Source organism: Bacillus rossius, chromosome 1 (genome assembly GCF_032445375.1).
Source record: "Bacillus rossius redtenbacheri isolate Brsri chromosome 1, Brsri_v3, whole genome shotgun sequence".
Classification (NCBI taxonomy): domain Eukaryota; kingdom Metazoa; phylum Arthropoda; class Insecta; order Phasmatodea; family Bacillidae; genus Bacillus; species Bacillus rossius.
In genome coordinates this window covers 287,611,380-287,638,318 of record NC_086330.1, presented here as the reverse complement: position 1 = coordinate 287,638,318, position 26,939 = coordinate 287,611,380, and the positions used below count along the sequence as shown (strand labels likewise).

Below are 26,939 nucleotides of genomic sequence, written 5' to 3'. Positions count from 1 at the left end.
TAAATTCAAATTCGTTTAATCTATGATAAAATGTACATCAACTAAAATAAACTCTCGTTAGGTTATAAAATGTAATACATACAATAAAAAATATATATTACATTATTTTAAAAATATTATTACAAATACATTCCATGTGACTAAGTCATTTATTTTGCAAGCTTATATGGTAAAAGTCTATTAACATATCTGTAATAGACAATTATAAAACACAAGTTGATAAATCTTACAGTAATGGTTATGTTGTATGACATTCATCTTTCATGCATCACAATTCTTAAACATAAAATTCTTAAATGAAAAAACAAACACACACTCCACCATATAGATGTTAATATCACGGAAGTGCCAAATTAAATACACCCATTTTCATTGAACAAAGTTTAACTTCTTCCAAGGGAAGATCAGTCACCCAGATATTAATAATTACATCAGCAAGAAGCTTTTACATATAACGAAGCTGCAATGTTTGGAAATTTGTAACACAAATGACAATATGCTCATGGAAGATTTGAAAGCTGTACTTTCCTTAAGGCTCACTACACCTGCCATCTTGAAATTTTTTTTCTAATTCCAGATAGTATTCACAAAGAAATATCTTGAAAATAAGATAACAGAAGTATGCATTCACCAGCTGTTGAAGAAAATAAAAAGAACTTCTAGTGAGTGACCACAATGCAATTACCATATCTACCTGAATATAATGCTATGATTTTTACCAAAACTGTGCAAACTAAAACTTGTATCTTGGGAAGAGTCTGTAAATTGCATCACTTATGCCACTTTTGTTCAGGGCTTCTTAAACTCTGCACAGGCCTGACAGATGAAAGATGCAGGATGAAGAAGAGGGTGCAAATGGAATTTGTCACTGGGTTCCTTCTGCTTCTCTTTACAGTAGCTTATGGCGAAGGCACCCCTCTTTCATCCTCACAGGGGACCACCCACCGTATGTCACCACATTCTTTGCTTTCTGAACAACCACTTTTGAACTACAGTCATAAAACACACTTGTTTTTCTACCTGAGGCTTGGTGTTTCGAAACAGACCATGTAAATCACTCTACCGATGAAAGTGACACCAGAGGGGTCTAGTAATATGGAATAAATTGAATAATTTGAATAATTTTTACGTGCTACATACTTGAATTTCCAATCCATAAATTATTTTTCATAAGCTTATGATCAAAACGTTTGGGGGCACATTTTATTCAGTCACATTATTTTTAGTTAAAAAGGTAGGTAAAATCTATACTATAAATAATATTTGCCTGGTTTCTTATAAATGGCAGATAACAACGTTCCTTCTGCTTCACTCTGTTCTGTTCTTCTCCTCTCTCCTGCACTCCTTTAAATCTCTGCTCTTCCCACCTCCTTCCTGTGTACTTCAACCCCACCATCATTTTCCTAAACAGCCTCTCTTTTCCTATTCTCTGAACTTGGCCGTAGCATCTCATGCTTGCCTTTTTCCATGATTCCATTCACGTCCTGTACTGCACTTGCTTGCACCCTCTCATTTCTGATTCTGTCTCGCCTGGTAACTGCCAACATACCCCTCATAAACTTCAGATTCATTCCTGTTGTTCTGATCTTCCTAGCATCTCTCTTGTCTACACAAGTCTCTGCCCTTGACTATAGATGCATAAGTACACAGATAAAGTTGTGAAAATGCTAAAATCCAACAAGGCACGTGAACCTGAGCCTTAAGGAATGATGGAATGAATAATTAATTAGAGCTTAAAGTCTCATCAACGTAGATGTCATTAAGGATGATGGAGGGTGATGGGACAAGAATGGAAGAGTGATGGAACGAGTGGATGAGAGTGAATGGAGTAGCCCAAGAAAACCCATCGGCCCATGGTAACGTCTGCCATGTTTTCCACACAAAAATTCGGGTTTTCCCCAGCCAGGAATTAAACCATCATCTTGGTTGGAGGTAACTGATGCGACTGCTCAATCACTGTAACAAACCCTACACCAAACAACATTGTCTGCAACATGTCTTAAATTTGATAGTTCTACAAAGTGGTACCAGCAGCATTAATTTCCTAACTGGCACCTTAAAGCAAAACATGATTTTTTTTTTTACGAATACTGACAGCCACATAAAGTTGTTTACAAACCTGTTGACAGAACAGTGCCAGAAAGATACATAGACCATTGGTACTACTATAGATAAAAGTAAAACTTGAGGCAAAGTTACACTGCACAGGTCAAAAATAATTTAGAAATTTGGAACGATATCTACGCCCTGTTACGCCAAAAGATTACCATAGGTTCACATCAGGAATGAAAAAAATACAATGAACGGAATGCTTAAGCATATCTGCATGCTTTCTCACAATGACAATCATTTCTCTGTTTCTGAAAAGGATCTTATCAACACAACAATAACACATTTACTCTAAGATGCAGCTGCACAACTGGATTAAAAAATAAAATTGAAAAAAAAAAAAAAAAATTAATTGAACCATTTTAAATTATCATGTAACTACCTCAAACTTAATTGAAAAAAAAATAAAAACAACTTGAGCAAAAGGCAAAAACCTGAACTCACCCAACTCTTAAAAATTAAATAACTACGGTGTGATCACGCTTTACACCAATATTAAATCCCCATATTAATTCTCCAACATTGCATTAAAATCAAATTTTTAACCATCTAATTCAGAACTGGACATTAATTTCATTTTAACGTGCTTGCAGGAAACAAAACTTTTTCAGCAAACCTAGGAAGGACGAATGAGGCACGATGTATTTCACTTGAGTAGTAGCGTAAGTTCATTTTCTCCAGCTCATCGTTTGTGAATATCCTAAGAGGTTCTTTGAAGTTTGTTTTCTGAAATGATTAGAAATCCATACATTAGACATTAGTCTTTGATTCAACATTCACACAATTAGTAAAGACTTTAATACATTAGTTGACTAGAAAACATCTATGTATCTGTACCTCGGAAGCATAAGAAAAAATATATTACAAAAACTAAATTATTCACGGGAGCAGTTCAAAGCTTTTCCAACAACCTCTCTCTTGATTACTATACGTTGATGAGAGTATTAGCATTCTGAACTATAGATAGGTTTTAGTTTGAACTTAACAATTATACATTCTAAGTATCTATAGTATATATTTTCTTTAATCACTATATTATTTTTAAAATGACAAAGTTTTTAATGCAGCTTGTTCTTAAATTAAATTTTTATCAAGGGGTTATGGACTTAATTTTGTTAGTCACTAGAAAGTGTGTACTGTGCTCAAGATAAGGTGTCCTTTTTATGACAGGTATTTCAGCCAACATTACAATATTTACAAAATAAGTATTCATACATGATTAGCTAGTCTGGTGCTACATGATTCTGATTTTTTCTATATATTTCCTTTGACTATCCACCGGTCATAGTCTGAATGTTTGAAGAACCACCTGTCAAAAAAAGACACTTTTCTTCAATAAAATGTTTCAGGGAGTAGTACGCTAAAATATTTGTTTTATGTAGTTTAATGTTTTTGCTCATGAATTTAAATTAAAATATAATGTAATTAAAAATGCTTAATTTTTTATAAATGTTTCTGAAAAATTAATACGAAGAAACATAATGGCAAATTTATATATGTCAATGCTTAAGTGAAATACCACCATGGGATTATTAAGTTTTGAATTGACCATTCCTATGTAGACCCTGTAGTAATTTATTTTTATATCATTCATGTACAACAAAATCTGAGTTTTCCCAAATCATAAAAATATATGTTTTTACAAGGTTTAGGAAAACAAAATTTTTATTAATTATTAAAATATTTAAAAATAAGAGTTTTATAACTATGGTGCAAACAAAAACTAATTTAAAATTATGTATTACATGATTTCATGCTCTCAGTTCATGCTAAAATTGAAATATAAATTGGTCTTTAAGGTTTTCAAAATTATTAATAATTCCTTTTTTTAATTGAATAACCTATTTATTCACTATAAACAACCATGTAAAATGTAAAGGTTGCAGCTTTTACATTAAAAAAATTTATAACATTCCAAATATTATCTTTTTGAATATCCCCTTTACTCTTCACGAGAGCTAAAAGTGACAATTTCTACACCCTACCAGGGTTTGTGTCTAGTTTGCACAACTTAATAAATACAAATTTTTTTTTGATTTCACCAACTAGTGCAAATTATCTGATGTATTTAAACCCTTAATTAATGGCGCAAGCAAAACCAGAAAAATCATACAATTCAAAATTAATAAAATCTTTTCAATCAAAAATAGAGGTAGGAGTTGAAGTAGAAGTTCAAACCAATTAAAGAACTTTTATACAATTTATTTTGAACTTAATTTGTTCCCAAACAAATGCTATACTCATTCAACTCTAACGTATTGTTTTTAAATGCATCAAAAAGTCTGTGAATCAGGCTCCCTATAACTATAATTATCATTTATATATTTAAAAAATTTATAGCCTTAAAATGTTAAAATATATTATAACTATATCATATAATTCTATAAATTCACGTGACTTCGTACACGAGACTTTGCCATACTCAGATATCATCTTTAAAAAATACAATAAAATACTATTATCATATATAAATGTATGAATCAGTTATGATTAAAATTTACCGAATAAACCTGGGAGTTCCAATATGTTCTATGGGAAGATATCTTGTTAAAAACTGCATTTAAAATAATCTAAAAAAAATTACATAAATATATCGGACTAAAATTCACTACAGTCCTTTGCCTGAGCAATATATTAACGTTCATTGTGTGCACTACCAACCAAATCTAAAGGTGCGTGAAGTCGCTAACATCACAATTTAAAGCAGCAGTTCCAATGTAAACATATTTATCATACTTATTTACACATCTTTATGATACACAGATAAACTTCTTACATGTGAGACTGTACAAAAAACAATCACAGTTTATAATGTAACTTGGGAAGCAATTTTATAGCTGCAATTTTTCCAGTTTATCCATATTATACACACCAACCGACACCAGGATCCTGTTGGAGGTAAATAATAAATGTTCGTGGCCACTTACTCATGAATATTCATTACGCCTTTTAACTGAGCACGACAACAGCATTCTTCCTCTTATGTGCTCCTTCGGAAGCCTACCTGATGTAAAAACGTATCTCAGCATATCCGTGCGAAAGACTTGCTATGCAGGCGTAGAAGTTTTCTGTCACTCGAAACACCCCAACTTGTTTTTTACCCATACTTCTAAGTGTCTCGACACAATGTTAACATAAAATCCGTTTCAATCAATCCACCAAAAATATAAGTCGCGGAGCCCAAAACACAGTCGAAACATGCTGCGCTACGCACGCTGATGTCATCCGTTAACCGGCCATGCTGCGACTCACGAGCAGTGAACCAAGCATACATCACGCCCTTTCACATCATGCCCCGAACTAACAGTCTTACCTCACATTTCTCATTCACTGAGACTGACGTGTGACGTGCAGCGCACGTCTATAATCACGAAGCCGTCAGCCCCTTCCTTCCTAAACACGTGTGCGCGCCGCCGCCACTGACGGCCGCGACAGCTAACACCGCCTGGCCACCGCCGCATCGCCGTTGCCAGGACAACCACGCCGCGTCCTTGGTTGCCATGCCAACCAGCTGGGTGCACGCGCACACTCCTACCGGCCGCCACCCCTCGCCTACCCCTCTCTCGCCAGGCCAGCCGAGTGCGCGCGCAGCTTCCCCCTCCTCACCCACCTCCGCCTGCCCAGCCGCCTCCACCCGCCTTCCCCTCTCCCTCCAAGCCGAGGTCCGTCCAAGTCACGTAGGCCGGCTGGAATTCCTGGAAGCGCCCGTGATTCTTGGAACCCCCAGCCCTTCCTACGTCACGCCCTGGCCCTCAGGAGGGGTATAAAAGGCCGGCCCTTGGGCCAGGAGGTCAGTCTGTGCCCTAGAGGCACCACTGGCTGCCGAGCCTTGCTCACCGCGCCCTCACTGGCAGCCGAGCCTGCCAGCTGCAAGCAGGAGGACGTCAACCGAGTCCGCGAGTTAGTCAGTGTGTATCGGGAGACTTGTCGGTACCAACCGCGAGTGTTCGGAATAAAACCCGTACCTCATATCGGAGAGTATCCTTTCGAGGTGAGGGAGAACCTCGGGGATCTATCCAACCAGCCAGTCCGCCAGCCAGCCAGTCCGCCAGCCGACCAGCCAGCCAGCCGACCAGCCAGCCAGCTGCCCGCCCGCCGGCCAGCCGCCCGCCTGCCAGCCAGCCAACCAGCCAACTAGCCAGCAAGCAGGTCAGCCCTACTACGTCAGGGAAAGGGAGACCGCAGCAAGTAAATGGGCATCAGACGAGGGACACTGGGAGCCACTTTCAGGGCATCCCAAGGTGGGGGAGAATCCTACCTACCCCTCTTAGGAACCTCCAGCCAGAAGTTACTCGCGCCAGTCAGGCCGCTCCCTTCTTATTCAGGCAGCACAGTAAAGATTGGACGCAGGGAGGGGACTCGCTCCAGCAGGAAGCAACCCTCACCTCGCGACAATTAGGGCGCCCAAACCCAAACAGGCCACTCCCTTTTTATTCAGGCAGGAAACTAAGGATTGACGCTTAAGGCCACTCCGGAAGAGCCAGAGGAGATGCCACGCGACAAGACAAGCATTTAAAGTCCATTTAAAATACCTACTGCAATATTATGGACTAAAATATTACCAAAATAACTTTATAAAAATTATTCACAATATACAGCCTTACACTTGACTCAATTACTTGAAAGAACTATAACATTCTGGAAGCAGTGGCCTGCACCTATCGGCCAACAGAAATTAAAAAATAAGCAAAAAAAAAAAAACAGCAATTCAAAATGATTTAAATAAATACAAAAACATCTTAAACAAATCAGCAACAAAATAAATAAATTAAAAATAATAAAAACGTCTTAAAGACATATTAAACCACCAAGGACAATAAATGTGGCGGATGCGCCACATGAAAACTACAGACGCTGCTTTATTTATTCCGAAAACCATGTTTCCAATTTCTTACTGGTTTCTGTTACATTGGGTAGCCTGTGCAGAGACTTGGTCCTTGCAATGTTCTGCTTTAGCAGTGTATTGAGACTAATTTCCAAGAGAGATTGCCCTGATTGTTGACGTCACCCTAATGTTTACTTGATACTAGCTGCAAATTGAACGTATGGTTCTCCAGAGATCCTTAGGAGTATAGTGAAGTCGAGACTGTTTTCAAAAAGTCAGGTATGTTTAATGTCAGTAAGTTATGGTCGGGGCCTAGACTGTTTTCCACCTTAATTGCTTTTCCACCTTAACAATGCCTAATCACATATATTTAGTAGTTAAAATGGTGCTAATGATATACTGACGTGAATACACCACTTCACCTATGAACTTTTGCAAATAACAGAAATGAAACAAATTTTCCTGACTCTAATAGCTCAAACAAAGGTGAATAGACTATAAAGAAAAAAAAAGTGGGTGCATGGCGTCCACACGCGACAGAAGTGAAACTTCTTGTTTATTGAATTATTAGGTATAGGAAACATAATTCTCTTTGACTGAGGTCAAAGATAAAAAAAATGTATATAAGTATGTGAGCACTCAATTATACAATTTGCGCAATATGCAAGTGTGCATGTATGGAATTTCCAAATATGCAATTGTGGTAATATGCAAGTGTGGTAATATGCAAGTGTAGAAGTGTGCAAGCATAGATGTGTGCAAGTATGCTGCGTCTCCTATACCAGTTCCCCCACCACGTACTAAACTATTCCCCTCCTCTCCCGATTCCCCCACCACCTCATGCAATCAGAATTTTCGTAATGCGCAAAAATTGTAGCCTCCTCAGCAAAGAAGTTTCACTTCAAAAATAACTGGAAAAGTTTTTTTCCCCCCTTCAAAAGCCGCTAAACTAGAAAATCAACAAGAAAACACTAACGACCAAGCTGGAATGGGTGAAGATCAGCGCAAACGTCCCGCAGCACAAACTCACCGGGTTCAAGCTGCCCAGCACGAAGCCAATCATGCCGCTGGGGTAGGTGGGCACGGACGCCCAGGCGAGAGCCGTGCGGGGGAAGGTGGAGCGACAGTGGTCCATGTGGTCGCACACCTGGTCGAGGTTCGACCACACGGTCCCGCCCTGGGAGCAAACGATGCCACCGGGCCGCAGCGCGCTCGACATCAGTTTGAAGTAGCTCTGCTCGAAAAGAGCCACAGCGGGACCTGCCACACAAATGTGTTGCATGTAGCAATAAACCTCTCAGTTTGAGAGACTTGAAATCCCAGCTCATTAACCAGGAAAAGTCTTAAGGCTATGTCGGTTATTTCATTTTCTTATAACACTTTCAAGACGGTTTTCATACATAATACAAGCGCAGTGTTACAATCTGTCAGTCGCCACTCATACCTGTAGGGTCTGGAACCTTCCTTTTCTTAACTTTGTCTGCTCAAACTGCACACTAGCACAGACTATTCTATGACATGATGTATTTTGCAATATATGACTGAACAACTAACTTTAATTTTTATAGCTATGTAACAAAATCATATACAAAAATAGAAATACCAGAGGGTAGCCAAAAGAAAGTTAACTGATATTGTGGAGGGGCAGGGTTTTAGTAGTACGTCATTGTACCGCAAGGGACATATAGATTCAGGAAGCCAAACGTTGCTGCTAAAGAAGGTTCTGTTTGACATGTATGAATTTTTTAGTGACTGTTGTTTTATGTGCTCGTCATTTTTGCAATGGATGGTTCTCGTGAACAGCACGCGACCATAAAGTTGTTGTTTCTTGTTCTGAAAAACTGGCACGGAAACTCTATAAATGTTAAAAACGTCCTGCAAGGATAATGCTGTTTGGAAAACAGTGTGTTTCAGTGGTTTTCCCATTTCAAGAGTGGTGAAATGTCAATTGATGACACTCTGAGTGTTCTTCTACAGCACAAACCGACAAAAATGCTGAAAAACTTCACAAAATCATCCTGGAAGATAGCCAACAGGCCACTTAAGAAGTTGTGGAGCTGCCTGGAGTGACTTGCGATCAGTTCAGAAAATTGTAACAAAAGATTTGGAGATGAGAAGGGTGGATGCCAAATTTGTGCCTCAACTGCTAACTGCAAAAAAAAAAAACATCGCTTGAAAGCATGCTGCGATTTAAATGAAGAATTCCGAAATGATCCAAACTTTTTTCCCCATGATTATCACAGGTGACTATCCCCATGATTATCACAGGTGACTAATCATGGTGCTACAGTGGTTACTACCCTGAAACGAAACAGCAATCAAGCCAGTGGAAGACTTCCAGTTTGCCTTGACCCCAAAAAAAGCTCGTCAAGTGAAATCAAACGTCAAAACAATGCTGATTTGTCTTTTTGATGTGAGAGGAGTCCATTCAGAGTTTGCTCCACAGGGTAAGACAGCTAACCAGGATTTCTACCTGGAAGTTTTGAAAAGATTGCGCAAGAGTGTACAGTAGAAGAGGTCTGATTATTAGCTACTGGTTTTTCCACCTTGACAACGCCCCTGCTCACACAGCTCTGCTGTGCTCCAATTTTTGACCAAAAATCGCATGACTCCTACGCCTCTCCTTGCCTCCTGTGACTTTTCTTTAATTTTCCCAAGCGAAATGAGACATGAAAGGAAAGCATTTTGCTGATGTTGCCAAGGTGAAGAAAAAGTTGACAGAGGCATTGTCTGGCATCACAGAATATGACTTTAAAAAATGTTTTGAACAGAATAAAAGATTTGACAAGTATATTAGTGCTGGAAAGTACTTTGAAGAAGAATAAAGGTTTTCTATTTAAACTGAAAATAAACACGTACTTTTAAAAAACAACTGTTTGGTTTCTTTTGGGTACCCCCTCGTATTTACTATAAAATTGAAATTGTTTTGAAAAAATCATTTAGGCACATAAAACAGTTAATAATTGGCTAGTCTTGAAAGCGTTGAAGACAACTCATGTTCATTAATCACGATAGCTTTCTTGTATTTTCTATTTCATTCAAAAATTTTGACACTGGATATTTACGAATACAAAGTGTTATCTATTACGTAGTGGTAAAATGCCATGCTGGTGTTAGTAATTATTATAACTTGCCTAAAATTTGACAGTTGCTAACAAAAAAAGGTTCATTAAATATCTGGAGAAAAAATTACAACCAAGCAACAAATAGTGGAAAATCCCTAAATAATACTAGTAATGACAAGAAAATGTAATAGCCTACCGGGCGAGCAAGTCAAACCTTAGAAGACTCTTTATAGCTCACTGACAAAATTATATGAGTTTGTTGATTACAATGAAATGATCGGCCTGGAGGCATGATTGGACTTCCAGCCAATCCAATAGCCATACTAGGCAAAATGGTTCCGTTATGGTTTTCCGATGCATAATGCAGTGTGGAAGTGAAGGAATAATTCAACACCCAGTCCTGACATCAAGGAGGAAATTTTCCACAAGTGAAAAATTATCAATCCGGCTGAGAAACGAAACTGGGATCAATAAGAAGCCTTGAACATGCAAGACAACTTACAAAGCAAAAACAGAATTGAACAAATGAATTAGGCCATAATATCTCATAGATATTGGGGTCAATAGAGATGATGAGGGGTGACGGGATAAGAACCAAGCATTGACAGAATCAAGGTACATGGAATGGGATCTAAACCTACGTTCTGCTGAATGTGAGCACAGAGTGTTACTGCAGCATTGTCTCATAGGTACGGTTGATTCTCTGTGGCGTCTCACCAGTATGTGCTATGAGTCCAAACTGGAGAGGGTCAGTACCTTAGACAAGCAGCGAGAATCAACACTCTAACTAGTTAAGCTGTGTGGCACACACCAACTGGGTCTGAGGAGTCAGTGATGATGACGTCGAACTCCTGCTGGTGTCGCGCCATGAACTCAAAGCCATCGGCGACGTGCAGCGTCAGCTTGGGGCTGCTGAAGCCGACACCCATAAATGGCAGCCAGCGCTTGGACAGGTCGACCACGCGGCCGTCTATCTCCACCTGCGTGATGCTCTCCACGGCCGGGTGTTTGGCCACCTCCCGTGCCACGCCGCCGTCACCCCCGCCCACGATCAGCACCTGTCATCATGCATCACAATTAGTGTCACACGCGACCGTCTATCTCCACCTGCGTGATGCTCTCCACGGCCGGGTGTTTGGCCACCTCCCGTGCCACGCTGCCGTCACCCCCGCCCAGGATCAGCACCTGTCATCATGCATCACGATTAGTGTCACACGTGACCGTCTATCTCCACCTGCGTGATGCTCTCCACGGCCGGGTGTTTGGCCACCTCCCGTGCCACGCCGCCGTCACCCCCGCCCACGATCAGCACCTGTCATCATGCATCACAATTAGTGTCACACACGACCGTCTATCTCCACCTGCGGATGCTCTCCACGGCCGGGTGTTTGGCCACCTCCCGTGCCACGCCGCCGTCACCCCCGCCCACGATCAGCACCTGTCATCATGCATCACAATTAGTGTCACACGCGACCGTCTATCTCCACCTGCGTGATGCTCTCCACGGCCGGGTGTTTGGCCACCTACCGTGCCACGCTGCCGTCACCCCCGCCCACGATCAGCACCTGTCATCATGCATCACGATTAGTGTCACACGCGGCCGTCTATCTCCACCTACGTGATGCTCTCCATAGCCAAGCACTTGGCTCTCTCCTGCGCCCACGATCAGCACCTGACGTCACAAATAATTATTGGTGTTACTTGCGGCCATCTATCTCCACCAGTGTGACAATTTCCAAGGACAGGTGCTTGGCTGCCTCCCGCGCCATGCCACCACTGATCCCGTCCACGATCAGCACCTGCTATGGATTTTTGTATGAGGGCAAGTTGATACAATAATTTTTGGCTATCATATATGAATTAGAGAGCAACAGATTTTTGTGAGTGTGGGAAAGACTTGTGATTTAATCAAAATTATGTAGCTATGTCCCAGTGATTGGCTGATTTTTCTATGTAAATGTGTCATTGGTCGAAAGTGAAAGCTGCACTGTGATTGGTTGTTGATGGTGTAATGACTGCAGTTTTTTCCCAGTAGGCAATAGGCTGGATTCATATGTCACCATGCAAGTCGTTACTGAGGCATCTGCCAGAATGGATATATCGAGCAGCGGCTCACCAAAATAATATATTAATGTAGTGGTGAGAATAAAATCATGCATGTGATCCAAGACATGCTGTTTTTGAACCTTATTTCGGACAGTCTGCTAGAATTTTACGACCACAGGCGACAGCGAAGTTTAGAGTAGGACTTTTTCAGTGAATTGGTGGCCACACCAACCAGACATGGTCTCTCTGCCATTAGTACCGTGCATCGTAAGCAACCATGGGATTTAAATGACAAACAGTTTTTAATATTGTGCGTCAGTAATGAACCAAGTAGTTTGCACAAGTTGAGTTCATGTTTTTCTGCAAATTTGTGTTTATTTTTTCCCGTGTACTTGTTTTCATGGTCGAAAGATGGCAGCCATTGTGACGTGGATTTTTCATGGAGGGTAATAAAAAGCAGTAAAACCAGTAATGGTTGCCCGAGAGACTTTATTTCAGTGATCAATCATTTAAAGTAACATTTTTTTTGAGTTTAAATAATATTTCAACATTCAATCAATATTTCAAGTGTTTATGTAAATGCAATTCAGATCATAGCAGTCTTGCCAATAGCCTGGCACATCCATCAGTAGTAATCACATTCATCCATAGAACATAACACAGTTAAAAGAAACATGATTAAGTTTATGCCTGATAATAATAACAAAAATAATATCACTCACTTTTATACAGTAACTAGTCAACTTATTAATTTTTAAAATTCTAAAAAAAGTTTCTGCATTCATATTTATGTTAAATACTTTACAAAATGTTTACCTTCATGTTACATATGCTAGATTTATTGTACTAAATGCAGATACATACAATATTTCAGTTTTATTAAGTTTCTCAATTTCCGTAATAAATAAATAAGACTCCGTAATTTTTGAAACTGGGTGATTAAATCAGTAATAATTATGTAAAATCTGTAACATTTGGCAGCACTGTCATAGCTAGCTGGGGAAGTCTGGATTGTTACAAGTTACAAACATTTCTAATTAAATTATGTATTTTTACTAAGTTCTATTGCTATTGAACTGAATTCTTCTGGATTTGTATTGAGGTCTGTATTAAGGTTGGTGAGAAACTTTATGAAATATCTCTATTATTAGTATTAGTACATTTTTTATAACGGTCTGATTAGCTAAAGTCTGACCCTGATACCAACTTCAATTATTTCTAATTTTACAATTAAAATTATTTACTGTTTGAATACTGATATGAAACCTTAAAAAAAATTATTTCTTGCATGTATGTGTCGTGCCCATCGCTAAAGCCCTCAGTTGTTGGTGGGCATGAAACAATCTACATATAAATAATAAAAATAAATAGATAAATAAATGATTATAAGTTCACTGGAAAAATTCAAAGTGTGGATTCATTAAGGTAAAGTAATACAATAAAGTGGAATGCATGAATTTATAGTGACTGGGTGCTAGAAACAGTTTTCCCAGTGAAGTCATTGATTGGTGTTTAGTATTGAATCCAATTTTGTAAATTACTCTAACTGTAATGATACTGTCAACAGACACTGTGTTATTATATATTACATTTATATTTGTGACATGCCCACTGTAAGTTGAGGAACTATAATGGTGGGCACAAAAATACAAAAAACATAAAGAGACAAGAGATGCAGTCCCTGCACGTGGACAGGCCCGCACATGTCGGCACTACGCGAAGGTGGGCACCACCTTTGAGGAAGACAATCCATGCAGGTAGGTACCACCTCGCCACAAGACAAGCAGCACTGCACATGTTGGCACTACGCGAAGGTGGGCACCACCTATGAGGAAGACAATCCATGCAGGTAGGCACCACCTCGCCACAAGACAAGCAGCACTGCACATGTCGGCACTACGCGAAGGTGGGCACCCCCTATGAGGAAGACAATCCATGCAGGTAGGCACCACCCAAGTGGTTGCAACAAGACAAGCAGGCACCACATACGTGCAAGGACCACATAAAAAAAAGAAGATACAAACACATAAACATAATATACAGGTTGTATCAAAATTAATGTTACAACGCTTGAGGGTAGAAAGATCTTATTATTTGCAACCATTTTTGCCAATAAACATGTTGCCGGAAACGCGTAGTTAAGCCCCTGTAGCTCCAGAAAGAGTCAGCTTAGGCAACCCGTTGGGCTTTGTGCGAGACAGACGATGCTGTGGTGAATTACGTGTTTACGACGCCGGGCAGCACTCGAGAGGACTGTACGATGTCGAATGATGACCCCCGCCCCTTTTTACTTCCGTTGGTGGCGCCCTCATCTCTTTCCTTCCGTTCGTGCCGTGCCATAGCACTGCGCAGCGTGACATCGCAGTGTCGCAGTGTGTTTTGATATCACTGGTGGTCTGTTGTTGACTGTTCGGTCGTACAGCAAACTCGTGGTGTCATTTCTTTCGCTGTGGTTCTGAAAAGGGCGACGTTTTAGTGGAGCTCAATGGAGTACACGTTTAGTGAGTACACGGACAAGCTGCTTGTTTACGGGGAAGCTAGACAAAATGGACGAGCCGCCCGTTGTCTGTACGAAGAACGATATCCGGGTCGTAGGATTCCAGCTCACACCATGTTTGCAAGACTTACTCAGCGAATGTGTGATACTGGTACATGTGCCGTCACAAAACCAAATGCTGGTGCTCCACGCAGGGTTCGTACTTCCAGTTTTAAAGATGTACTTCAGAGATTTGAGGAGAGTCCGGATACAAGCACAAGGGCAGAAGGTTCCGATATGGACGCTGACAAAATGGCTGTTTGGCGAGATCTTCACGAGCAACTCTTGTACCCGTACCACCTTCAAAAAGTGCAACACATGGGTCCGGCGGACTATCCTCTTCGCATGACCTTTTCTCGTTGGTACATTCGAAGAGTATTGAGGAACCCCGAGTTAGCGGTTTTATTCAGCGATGAAGCCAAGTTCACTCAAGACGCTATTCTCAATTCGCACAACAGTCATGTTTGGAATGATGTCAATCCGCATGCAACGTGTGTTACAGTTCGCCAAGAACGTTTTTCAGTTAATGTGTGGGCCGGTATTGTTGACGGCGTACTCATCGGGTCTTTTTTTCTTCCGCCACAACTTACCGGCGCCGGATACCTCCACTTACCTCAGAACGAACTACCAGGTCTTCTTGAAGAGGATTCAATGCATGTCCGACGTGTGATGTGGTACCAACATGACGGGGCACCACCTCATTTTTCCCTGCAAGTGCGAGAGTATTTAAACCAAACATTTCCAAACCGATGGATTGGACGAGCGGGCCCTGTCGCATGGCCGCCAAGGTCACCGGACCTAACCCCGTTAGATTTCTTTCTGTGGGGTTACGTAAAAGGGTTTATCTACGCTACGCCAGTAGAAAAGGGTAGAAGAGCTTACACAGCGAATCATTGAAGCGTTCGAAATCATAAGGTCGACTCCACACATGCTCCAGCGTATCCATGAAAACATGATTTGCCGTTGCCACCTCTGTGTCGCTCAAGGTGGGCGTGTTTTTGAGCCGTTGCTTTAGGCTGTCACGTTGTTAAAACGTATGCAAAAATTTCAATGTTGTGAAACATAGCCGAAGCTGTGATTGATTTCAGAGTGAAATTAAAATCTGTGCCACGATTAAAAAGGTTATTTCTCTACTCGAATGCCCGCACATCCACAACATAACACTCTACAACGGGTTGCCTATGCTGACTCTTTCTGGGGCTACATGGGCTTAACTACGCATTTCCGGCAACATGTTTATTGGCAAAAATGGTTGCAAATAATAAGATCTTTCTACCCTCAAGCGTTGTAACATGAATTTTGATACACCCTGTATATACACAAACAAGTCATACATATATGAAAAACAGCAAAGAAAAAACTAAACACAAAAAACAGAAATAAAAACATAATTATGGTCTCTGAAATATTTATTCCATTAACAAAGGTTTCCTATCTCACGTTCTTAAGGGGATTATGAAATGTACCTTTATTTCATTGTCTGGATGATCTGACGTTGTACAAGTTATGTGCAAACAGTTTTTATTTGAATGTTTTGTGGCCTATTTAAGGCGAGAGGTTACCCCCGATGAGCAAACTTCTTTTCTTGATAGTGTGGTTCAAGTTCCACGAGATAAAACCTCCATTCTCGAGGTCACAGATAGGTTATCATTTTATGCCTTTTTCTTTAAAACATGTTATGCCAGCATCACAGGGAGAGGATGCAAAACCTGGCAGAACTACGGGCCGACTTCATTACGTTCTGGCTTTGTTCTGATCAATATCAGATCACTGTTTAGCAGCATTCACTGTGTCTCATTTTGCATTCAGCGGTAATAGACGATTAACTGAACCGTTAGCAATTTTTCACATAAACCTAAAAAGTCAATATTATGAAATCTAATCAGGACTAGGATGAAGCTTATGATCTGTTCTAAAAGAAAAATAATAGTACTTAACACAGTAACACAACTTAAAAGATGAAATTGAGCCTCTTTAAGGGTGAAAAAGAGTCTTAATGCTTAGTTTTACACACCATATAAAATTTTTTTCATCATTTCAGATTTATATTAAGAAATCTTAGGAAAATAAAACTACAGAAGAAAATTTTAAACATGTTACAAGGGGTGTGCGAAGACATATTTTTTTTAAATTTGAATTGAAATTGAAGACAAAGATGTACGACTTCGCCGAAGATATTTTGCTATACTATCTATATTAAGAAAACTCCATTGATAAAATTTTGAATGCTTGAGTGCATGTTAAATCAACACATCCTGCATACCACACACTAAATAAGAACAATGTAGGAAACATTAAGAAAATCAACCAACTGCCACTGCTTGTAAATTAAAAGCAAGATTTGTAAAAGCAAAAATTACTTGTGTAATAACATGATTAAGTTATGAAATACTTTTAAAATGTGATCATATTACAATTAGTTATTGCATATAACCATGCATGATTTTAAATACCTTGAAAACGGGCTTTTGTGAAAATTCTGTAACACAATGTCAGGAATCACCCTTTTTTCTGTTAAATGTTTAAGTACACAACATCCAATAAACATTAAAAGTCTTAAAATTTGGTATGAAGAATCTTTCTGTATCTTCACACTTAATGAATGTACAGCTTAAATGATTCAATAATTCAACATTTACATGCACTTAGTAGATGCTTACTCTTCTATGTATCTTTATACATATATCATGCAACTGCAGTTTAATTTTAAAGAATCCTTAGTGATATGACTAAAAAGGTTGTGTTCCAAAGATTTTCTTTGCTGATTATTGATGGTTGGGAGATAGATAAGGGAGAAATAGCAGTGTCTCTGGCTGGGAGGAACAGTTGTCTTTCCTACTGTTAGGTCACAAAAACGTAAAAAAATTTTCTGTAGGTGATGAAAAGAAAAAGGTGAGCATGAGACTAAAGTAAAGTTACAGGACATCATAGAACTCTAGATTCGAGCTGTGAACAGTTTATAGGTGAATTAATGACGATCTGAATTTTATAAAAGTCGTAGTTTTTGAGTTATAAGATTTTTTCTTTCAAAAATTTTAAAATATTTATCCTGTATCAAATTTTTAGATACTGTGACTACAATATACCATTTTGAAATCTTGCTTAAATGAGCCATCTTTGAAAATAACTTGACAAGTTAGCATACCTTTTTACAGTATGAATAGTTAAGTTACCAGACTAAATTTTTTGCCTCATAAGTCTTACAAAAAAAAAATATTTTCCCCCTAAAAAGTATAACATGATTTATTTTATTTTGAATTATCAATAGTAGCATTATTCAGGACTGCATAACAGAAATAGAATAGTATTATATAAAATTTGTAGTCTCAGTATCTAATAATTTCATGCAGGGTAGCAATTTTTAAACTTAAAACAAAAAATCCCCCCAAAAATTGAAAATGAATACTTATGAAACAACATTAGTTGGCTTATAAACTGTTCATGACTTGACACTGAATTCAGGGACACCCAGTTTATCACACAATATAATATGTCAACATTAAAGATTTTTTCTTAAATTTAACATTTGTGTGTAGGGAAAAAGAAAATACCATCATTACACGAGACTTTTTTTGACCAGTTCTCCAGAAAACATTCATACTTTGACACCTCATTATTGTTACCAGACATACTAATGGTGAATAAATAATTAGTTTGTTAATTTTATAAAAATATCCAGCTACCAAAGTCTAAATGTTCAATGAACACTGCCAAAAATGTCTCACCTCATCTTGAACCGAGTGTAGTAAAAAGTTAGCCAATTTTTATTACAGATCCTGCCTGTTTGTGTGTAAAATGCCAATGATACTGAAGATTTTGTTTGCAATGGGACTTGAGGTGACCCTTTTTTTCTCAGCTAGGTGGAAATAATAATTACCTGAGCTGTCAAAAGATAATAATCGGAGCGGGTGATGGGGGGAGCATCTGGTTACAGCTGTTTGTTATCCACCCAGAGAAGAATGCTGACAGTTATTTTTAACAGCTTGCGTGGGTTAAGACATTGGAGGTGTTATTTATGACTCAAAAAACCGAGCAGGGAAGGGAGAAGGAGTTGAAATCCAGCTCATAACCTATTTTGGAATAAGAAAAAATGTTTGGAATCTTTGGAATATTTTTAGTTTTTTTTGAAGACGAAGTGAAGAAAATTAGTCATTGTTTCAACTTCTACTAGCCGAAGCTTTGCACACCCCTACATGTTATCCAGTTGTATAGATTAAAAAAATTAAGTTCTAATGAGACTCCGATGCAATTAGCCAGGCAAAAATTTTAATTAAGAAAAATTTGCCTGACATTTTATACAAATAGCAGATGACAAGCAGTATACATTGCCACAGAACACAAAATGCAAATCTTTTATGATGTAGGAGCCAAAGATATAGTCTTAGATAAAAAAAAAAAATAATAGAATGAAAATACAATAACCACACAAGACAGGTGTGGTCAATCTTTGATGTATGTGATCTTGCATTAAATTCTCATCTCATATCTAGAGACAAGATTTTATGGTTAAATTTTAAGCCACTTTCATTTTTAAAATAAGAGACGTCAGAGTTATTGATTTTAATTTTTATTTACTCTGTTTATTCATAAAGATACACAAATATTCAACAAAAATGACATTTCACCAAAACAGTGTCAATATGACTGATACATGGTGCACTTTTACAATATAATAATTTATAATAAGTATTTCCAACTACTGGGAACAATAAAAATAAATCAGCAAGTACATATATGTGGTTTGTAAAATGTTTTAAGGTGGAAATGTAAAAATTAGTTAATAATAACAGTCGCAATATAAAAAAAAAAAGTTTTTCCAATCTATTTAGTACATACATTTTGGTACTAACTCCATGCTAAATAATTTACAATCATTGAATTTATTACATTAAAAGATTAGGTTTTTGTAATCTGAGTTGAGTTTCGATAAAATATGCGGCATAATTTCATAATTTTTTTTGTTAAATTTTGGTGTTTATGGTGTGTTACCTTGCATTTCGGTGACAGATGGTGTATTGAAGTGCTTTTCAGTGTTACTTAGCTTCATCACAATTCACCATATAACCTTGTCCCTAGTCATTGATGAGAATTAAATTATTTTCATGCACAAGTATTTCCATAGCTCTCTTCCATTTTATGTTGGATCACATATTTTGCCTCCAGATAATAACCAAACATTGTTAGCTGTAAATAATCATGCACGTGATGATAATTATGAACACTTCTATGCATGAACTTTTACTCCTATTGGATAATAATTATTAAATATTTGATAAGAAAATTTAACATGAAACATAAAATGCAAGAGAGCAAACAGAGCCATCATAAACAAAATAACATGAAAATCTCTTAGTTAAAATTAATGACAAGGAAATGAAAAAAACCAAAATGGTGTGCGAGATGAGTCTTAAAGAGTCCACCTTGTCAGGGGGGGGGTTTGTATGTTAGTGAGGCAGGATCATAAGTGCGGTGCTCGCTGGTATTTCTAGCACAAGGCTCTGAACTGGTGCGCAGTCTTCTCGTCGTACATAAGACAACTTTGAAATCTGAGTGGTGACTGTAACATTATAAGGCAGAGAAATGAAGACAAAGGTGTAATGCAAGTCCCTAAAGTGCTTTCAAGAATCTGTGCCGCTTGTTTTGTGCCTAAAAATTACTCTGAAAGCACACCTTTTAGCTTTTTTTTAACTGTTTTAAAAATACTGTTTAAAAACTTAGTCCGGAAACTGAACTACGTACTTATTGGCCCTCAGCAAATTCTTAAATTCGTTTCGTAAACAGACCCCATTAGAATATCTTGAGTATTTTTGAAATCGTGTTGTTTTTTCTGAAGCTCTGCACAGCCCGGTAGGTGGGACTCTTAAGTGATCACAAACATACCTTTTTAGGATCGGGGTGGCTGCACAGCGGGAGGAAGGAGATCATCTCTTGGTAGGCGAACTCATCGTGCTCCGTGCACTGGATGATCCCGTCGAGGACGAGCGCGCGGCCATGGCTCTTCCTGCACAGAAGTAACACCCCCCGAGATGCTTCTAGCAGACAGGTGCCCTCAAACTACACAGAGTGACTACAAATACCCGGTGTACCAATTTCAGCAAATTTCAGTCTATCAGTTGGCACTCGTCCGCAATAAGAACAGCGTACCCTATCTTCTTTGTCTTCTTAAATGTGTTTGCTTACTTCATTACAACTTTAGACTATTCCAAGATGTACTTTCCAATATATCACAGAAAAGGAGTATTTTATGCAAGCTAACCATGTAGCATACTATAGCAGAAATGAGAATTTACTCAGAAATTAAAAAAAGAAAAAGTCAGACACGTTGCCTACTTTATGATTTTATAGTCTCAAAAATCTATGTTACCTTTAGAAATGTGGACAGGGATCCACATATTTTTATTTAATTTTGATCATTGTATTATTATATTTTTGTATAAATGACTTGACCAATATTTATGCCTCAACATGCAAACAAAAAAAAGTGTAATCCACAGTAATGTGTCTTCCAGGAAATTTTGCAGTCATTCCACACAATGTTTACAAATACAGTGAGACGTCTTTAATCTGTAATTCTGTGGTTCGGCACCAATAGAACAGTTAACATTTAGACTTTCAGGTGGATACCGAATGTTACCTATGTCAAAAATTTCTTACAAATTCTCTACATTACAGTATTATTTTAATGTACAATGAGCAAAATTAAACATAAGAATAAATATATTATAATATTTGCAGGAATGTGCCTATTTTTAATGAAGCTAAATTGTTTCACAGATAATGTCCACATTATTTAAAGTAGACAGTCTACAACTATTTATATCAAATATGAGATTACAAAATGAAGTGAGGCATAAAAACAAAATACAAGTTAGCCAACGGCTCCTGAAAGGTTTCTTGACTCCCAGCCCCATTACTGTTCATTTTAGGACTCTTTTGTGAGCTGCATGACCTGTGGACACCTTTCTCTGGTGCCCGCGGGGCGTCAGGGGCCGACCACTCACGTTTCCAGCACCAGGATGTCCTGGAACTCGGACCTCTCCGAGTGCAGCACCTTGTCGACCTCCAGCGACAGGCTGACCCCCGGCCAGAGGTCATTCAACTCGCTGAACCACCCTTCCTTCAGGCCGTTCATCCCTCCGCTGCCTGCAGGCAGCACGAGAAACGTCCTGTCGACACTGAGGTGGCAACGGATAATGAGCAGGGCCATCCAGAAGAATCATTTTGTCTGGTCCCTCCCTATTACTTAACATACAACTTTTCAAACCCTACAATTTAAAAAAAATCTAAAGACTGTGGCTGTAACTGTAAACACGTTCTACGTGTATTGCACAACTTATAAGTTTACATTTTTTTTTACAATAGACAATTTTTGTCTCATAGGGTAAACTGAACCGGCCCCGCACCTTAGTAATGTTGATGGAGTATCTATGGAATGAATGGGCGAAAGACATGAGAATGCCCCGAGAGGAAACTCCACCGGCCCATATTTCCCACTTGCGAAAAATGGATCAATCTTCCCTCCTTCCATGGGATTCAAACCCAAATTGCCTAGGTTGGAGGCGAGTGACCTGACCACTCAACTATCTTCGCCCCCATTCATGCTAAGAAATACCCTTATTTTTTTTTTTTAATTGCAAGTGACAATTTTAACCACACATACCTACATGCTAAAATATGAAATTGTACTGACCTGATATTAGTTAGGACCTTGCCATACCTCTTACTTTAGTTATCAAAGACTTTACCATGCTGTAGTTAAGTCATAGTTAACTTTCAAAAGTAGTCTAAACATTTCGGGAAAACCACCAAGTACAATTAGGCTTGATGTTAGCTTTTGGAAATACATTCTGTGCAGTTGTGCATAATATAGTCTCGAATGACCTCTCTTTCGATGAGACATTAAAACCTACGAAAGAAATAATAATAACTGTCCTGGCATGAACAACTCACCAAAAGTCACCAATGTTTACTCTAGCCTGCCTCACGGTCTCACTACTACTGACTGCCGCTATCACTGGGTCTGTGACCTCTGTCCCAGCTAGCATCTTCTCCCCTCCTTTTTCCTCTAGACCGTCAGACAAGAAACCCCCCCCCCCCTCATTAACCCATCTGAGTGACCCACATCCACAGTTTATCTGTTAAGTTTGTTTCATTATATAAATAGTATATCTTATTAATGTACTATCTGGCATTCCTAAACCCAGCATTCTTCAGTTCAGCACATTCTTTAATCCAGCACCATAGTGCCTATCAAACTACAGTTTAAAATTCCAGGCATTTTTCTGGTTAATTTCTTTTACTTTTCCTGATTATTTGTAAACGGAATTAAGGCATGTAATAGACGAGCATAGGAAACACAATGTGCAACCAGTTGAGATGTCAAAACACACGGATGGACAAGACACTGAATGTAAACTCAACTGAGAAAACTGCTGAGAAGAAAAGGCTGGGTAGTTGGTGGGTGCATTCAGCCCAGTTAATTCTATTAAAACTTTGGTCACCATATTTTCACAATGTTACAATGTGCATTGAAAATAACCACCACAAAATGTAATCAACTGCATAGTTAGTCAGTAAATCCAATGGCAATTTTTATGTAACTTACATGTTCAATGATAGTTGGAAACTTAGTCACAAAGTCAACACCTTCATTAGGAAGAAGTAACAGGGATATTCATGGTTTTCATTCAAGTGTTGTAAAAATTAATTTCTTTATTTGTCATTCTAATTGTTACAATATTCTATTTTGGATTATTTTAGTAGGTAGTATATTAGCTCAAGCTATAAAGTCCATGTTTATTTATTTAAATTCCTATACCACCCCTTCCCCCCCCCCTTTGAAATTAGTCCTAGTGATGACCATGCCTATAGCATATTTAACAGTCGCATATAAAACTTGTATGCAGATGGGCCAACCACTTGTTTATTTTAGCTAGAAGATTCTATACGGGCGACACATTGCGTTCCAGCTGACCAACCCATCATACATGCGGGTAGAGCGCTTGTTTACTTTGCGCCGTCTCAAACCACGTGAGGTGGTTCCAGCTAACGACCCGTCACGTGTCGCCTGCTGAGGTTTATGCTCATCTATTAGGGAACTCAACCCCTAGTGGCATATGCAAACAAAAACAAATAATCAAAACGTTTTAAATTGCATAACACTTTGAGGGCTGATCGCGCATTGCCGGTGATTTCGAGATGTTAACTATGGGCGCCACCACGTGGAAGGGCACGTGGACCCAGCGGAGTCTCTCACTCAGGGCGTGACGTAGCCCAAGTGGGGACGAGTTACCAGCCCTTTCTATCCTAGCTACCCAGACCTGGCCCGCTCTAGGCGTCGGGCACGCCACACTCCTAGACTCACTCACCACGTGATTAAATAAGTACTCACTTTATATTTATTCTCCAGATTTAATTTCACTAACACGTCTCTCTACACGCCCGTTACACGTTACACATTACACGGTTAAAAAGCCTGAGGCACGAATCGGTTTAGGTGAAGGCATGGTCCACACACGTGGCCATGCTGCAAAGTATACTTATTACACGGTGATGAAAAAACTCGACTGAGACAATTAATTAATTAAACAGCCCGCTGGCCGAGAGCTGCCCCGAGGATGACGAGCGAAAGAGATTCAGAAATACTTAACGAGACAGAATTACTTGGTCAGTGCAGAACAAAGGTTGAAGTCCCCGGGGTGCTGGCGCGTCTGCTCTCGGTCAGTGATGAAGATCGACTGGGCTGAGCTCATCGCTCGCAGGTGGCAACATGGCGCCCTTCGCGCCAACACAATTACCGTTACTGTATTCTACGACTCCGTGCCCCGGCGAAAGTTGAGTAAATTACAGATAAACATTAAAAATATATAAAAATTACTGACAATGGAAAGTTTGTTACTATTTACTTATTTAATGATAATTCATATAAAAGCATTCCTATCCTCGTCCAAGTCCGTGCCTGTTCGGGTCCGCCCGGGCAACGTCTATAGTTATTTAAGGTAACTTATTTAAATTAAAGAAACACAAGTAAACTACACAGCACTGGGGCGAAGATGGATGAAAACAAAAAGGGTTTACAAATAATATTAAAACGTAGCAAATTAGGGGTGCGGCGCACTGCAGCTAAGCGCCCTCTTGCCGGGCTAGACACACACGCACGCACGAGCGGGAGGTTTGAATATAGATGGTGGTTGGGCGGTGTCGTATCGGGCTCAAAGGGGCCGCAGGCCCGGACGACGTCAATTGCCCCCTCCGAAAGTAGGCCGATATGACAGCGCCGTTTGACAGATGGTTGGGGGGCGTTGCCTGTGGTGTTTACGTCGCGCACTCCCACGTGGCAATGTTGATGTTTATGTTTGTGCGGGCAGGTGGCAATGTTGACATGACGGACGGACAAGCAATGTTTACACGATGGAAGGGCGAGCAATGTTTACATGATGGCGGCGAGCAATGTTTACAAAATGACAGTTGAGCAATATTTACACTATGGAGGACGATACACACGGACAGAATGGGCGCTGGCTGACTAACCTTGTGGGTGGTGACCCACCAGTTGTCCCGAGCCCCAAATCTGCGTCAGCTGCGGCTGCGGCGGCTGCTGCGTGTGATAGCGTGGCGGTGGCCAGGGCGCCGGCCGGCAGGGGCGGCGGCGGCCAAGGTCAGGCGGCTCGTGGCAGGCGGGCAGCAAGCGCGGGCGGCGCTCGGCACGGCCCGGCTCAGCCTCGCCGACAGGCGGGCGCTTCGCGGCCCGTCGTGACAGACGGGTGACAGGTGTCGAAGTCCGGGTGACGGTCACGTTCGGCGGTGGGACGGTCGGGCGTCCCGGCGTCGTGGCGTCGACCTGCATCGCGACAGGCGGATGTAGGGAGCTCAGGCGACTCTTCACGGTGCGGCGTCCCAATGTTGCCAACTTGCGACATTTGGGTGGCGTCTCGTGCGGCAGGGCACTTGACCGGTGTTCCGGTACTGCGGCGATCGGCGTCGGAATCGGGCGTCGTGGCGCCTCGGTCGATTCTGGCGTCGTGTCAGGTGGGCATGTAGGCGGCGTCAGCGTCGGCGTCGCGCGCGTCCGTCTCTTTCGGTCCGGTTCATCCGTCTGTGCCTCGAAGCCAGGCGGGCACAGAGGAGCAAATCCAGGCGGCGGGGCGGCGCTCAGGCGTCTCGGCGTCATGGCCCTGGACATCGTGTCGCAAAGCGTCCTGTTTGCGACTGCGCACTCTGGTAGCGGTGACGACGGCCGGATGACGTCGAAGCCAGGTGGTGGCGACAAGGTGACACGAAGCGTCGGCGTCGAGTCTGGTGGCGTCCGTGGCGAGTCGTGTGGCGGAGACGATGCGGGTTTCGCCGGAAATGACCTTGGTGGCGTCGGGACGGCGGTTCGGTGCGGTGGCGAGGTCATTCCGGCGTCGGGAGGTGTCTCCGACACGAGGCGGGTGCTGGACGGCGTGGCAGACTGCGGTGGGACGGTCGTTGTCGGGCGTCGCTCGGTTGGCTTCGGCGAGTCAAGCGTCATCATAGTCGGGATGAGTGGCGTCAGGTCGGCGAAACGAGGTCTTGCTGGCGATGATGCGTTTGGACCAGCGTCGGGAGACGTCAGGTCGACGAGAGGTGCCGAGGTTGGCGGCTCCAGGACAGGAGGTGGCGGAAGCGGAATTGTCGGCGTCGGGACGGCGAGCGTCGGCGTCGGGATAAGTGGCGTCGGGTCGACGAAACGCAGTGTGGCAGGCGGCGGCGGGATCGGACTTGTGTCGGGAGACGTCAAGTCGATGAGCGTCGGCACGGCGGGCGTCGGGACGGCGGGCGTCGGCGTCGGGACGACGGGCGTGGGCGTCAGGACGACGGGCGTCTTTGTCAGAGCGGTAGGCGTCGGTAACGTAACACGTGGCGGTGCGGGTGACGTCAGGACGTACCTTCGTGGTGCTGGGGTCGGCGTCGTGCGTGAGGAGTCGGCTTGGTGCGGCGGTGACGTTCCGGCAACGGGCGGCGTCCTTGGCACGGGCTGCGTCGGCGAGTCGAGCAGCGTCTTTTCCGGCGTGGTTGGCGTCGGCGTGAGCGGAGTCGTTTTCGGCGTGGTTGGCGTCGGCGTGAGCGGCGTCTTTTTCGGCGTGAGTGGTGTCGGCGTGATCGGAGTCGGTGTCGGCGTGAGCGGCGTCGGCGTTTCGGGAAGCGTCGAGGCGTGTCGTGGAGGATTTTCCAGCGTCTCTGCCTCGTACTGCGCCTGGGTGGCTAGGTAGGCAGTGCACCGTGCGCACGTGAAGGTAAAAAACTTGCGCAGTACGGTCCATTCACGTTCGCCGATACAGCCACGATGCCACAGGCCGGCACATTCCTGGCAGCGGTATCCCTCGCTACTACCTCC

General features: G+C 41.2%; 1 protein-coding gene across 1 annotated transcript; it reads right to left on the bottom strand.

Moving 5' to 3' along the window:
- LOC134527697 (uncharacterized) lies at positions 1–26,649 on the bottom strand. The gene is made up of 6 exons (XM_063360601.1): positions 25,112–26,649; positions 21,583–21,724; positions 20,462–20,582; positions 10,811–11,057; positions 7,965–8,194; positions 1–2,835 (listed from the first exon to the last, which is right to left on the bottom strand). The coding sequence occupies exons 1-6, from the start codon at positions 26,094–26,096 to the stop codon at positions 2,683–2,685; spliced, it is 1,878 nt and encodes a 625-aa protein (XP_063216671.1). The 5' UTR covers positions 26,097–26,649; the 3' UTR covers positions 1–2,682.
- Between the last annotated feature and the right edge of the window lie 290 nt (positions 26,650–26,939).

Excerpts from the sequence above, each read along its gene's own strand:
- LOC134527697 (XM_063360601.1), bottom strand. The coding sequence starts at position 26,096 with ATGATGACGCTTGACTCGCCGAAGCCAACCGAGCGACGCCCGACAACG. Across the intron at positions 11,058-20,461 it reads GCCACCCCGATCCTAAAAAG|GTGCTGATCGTGGGCGGGGG; the intron begins GTATGTTTGTGA and ends GCATGATGACAG. Across the intron at positions 2,836-7,964 it reads TGCTGGGCAGCTTGAACCCG|AAAACAAACTTCAAAGAACC; the intron begins GTGAGTTTGTGC and ends TAATCATTTCAG.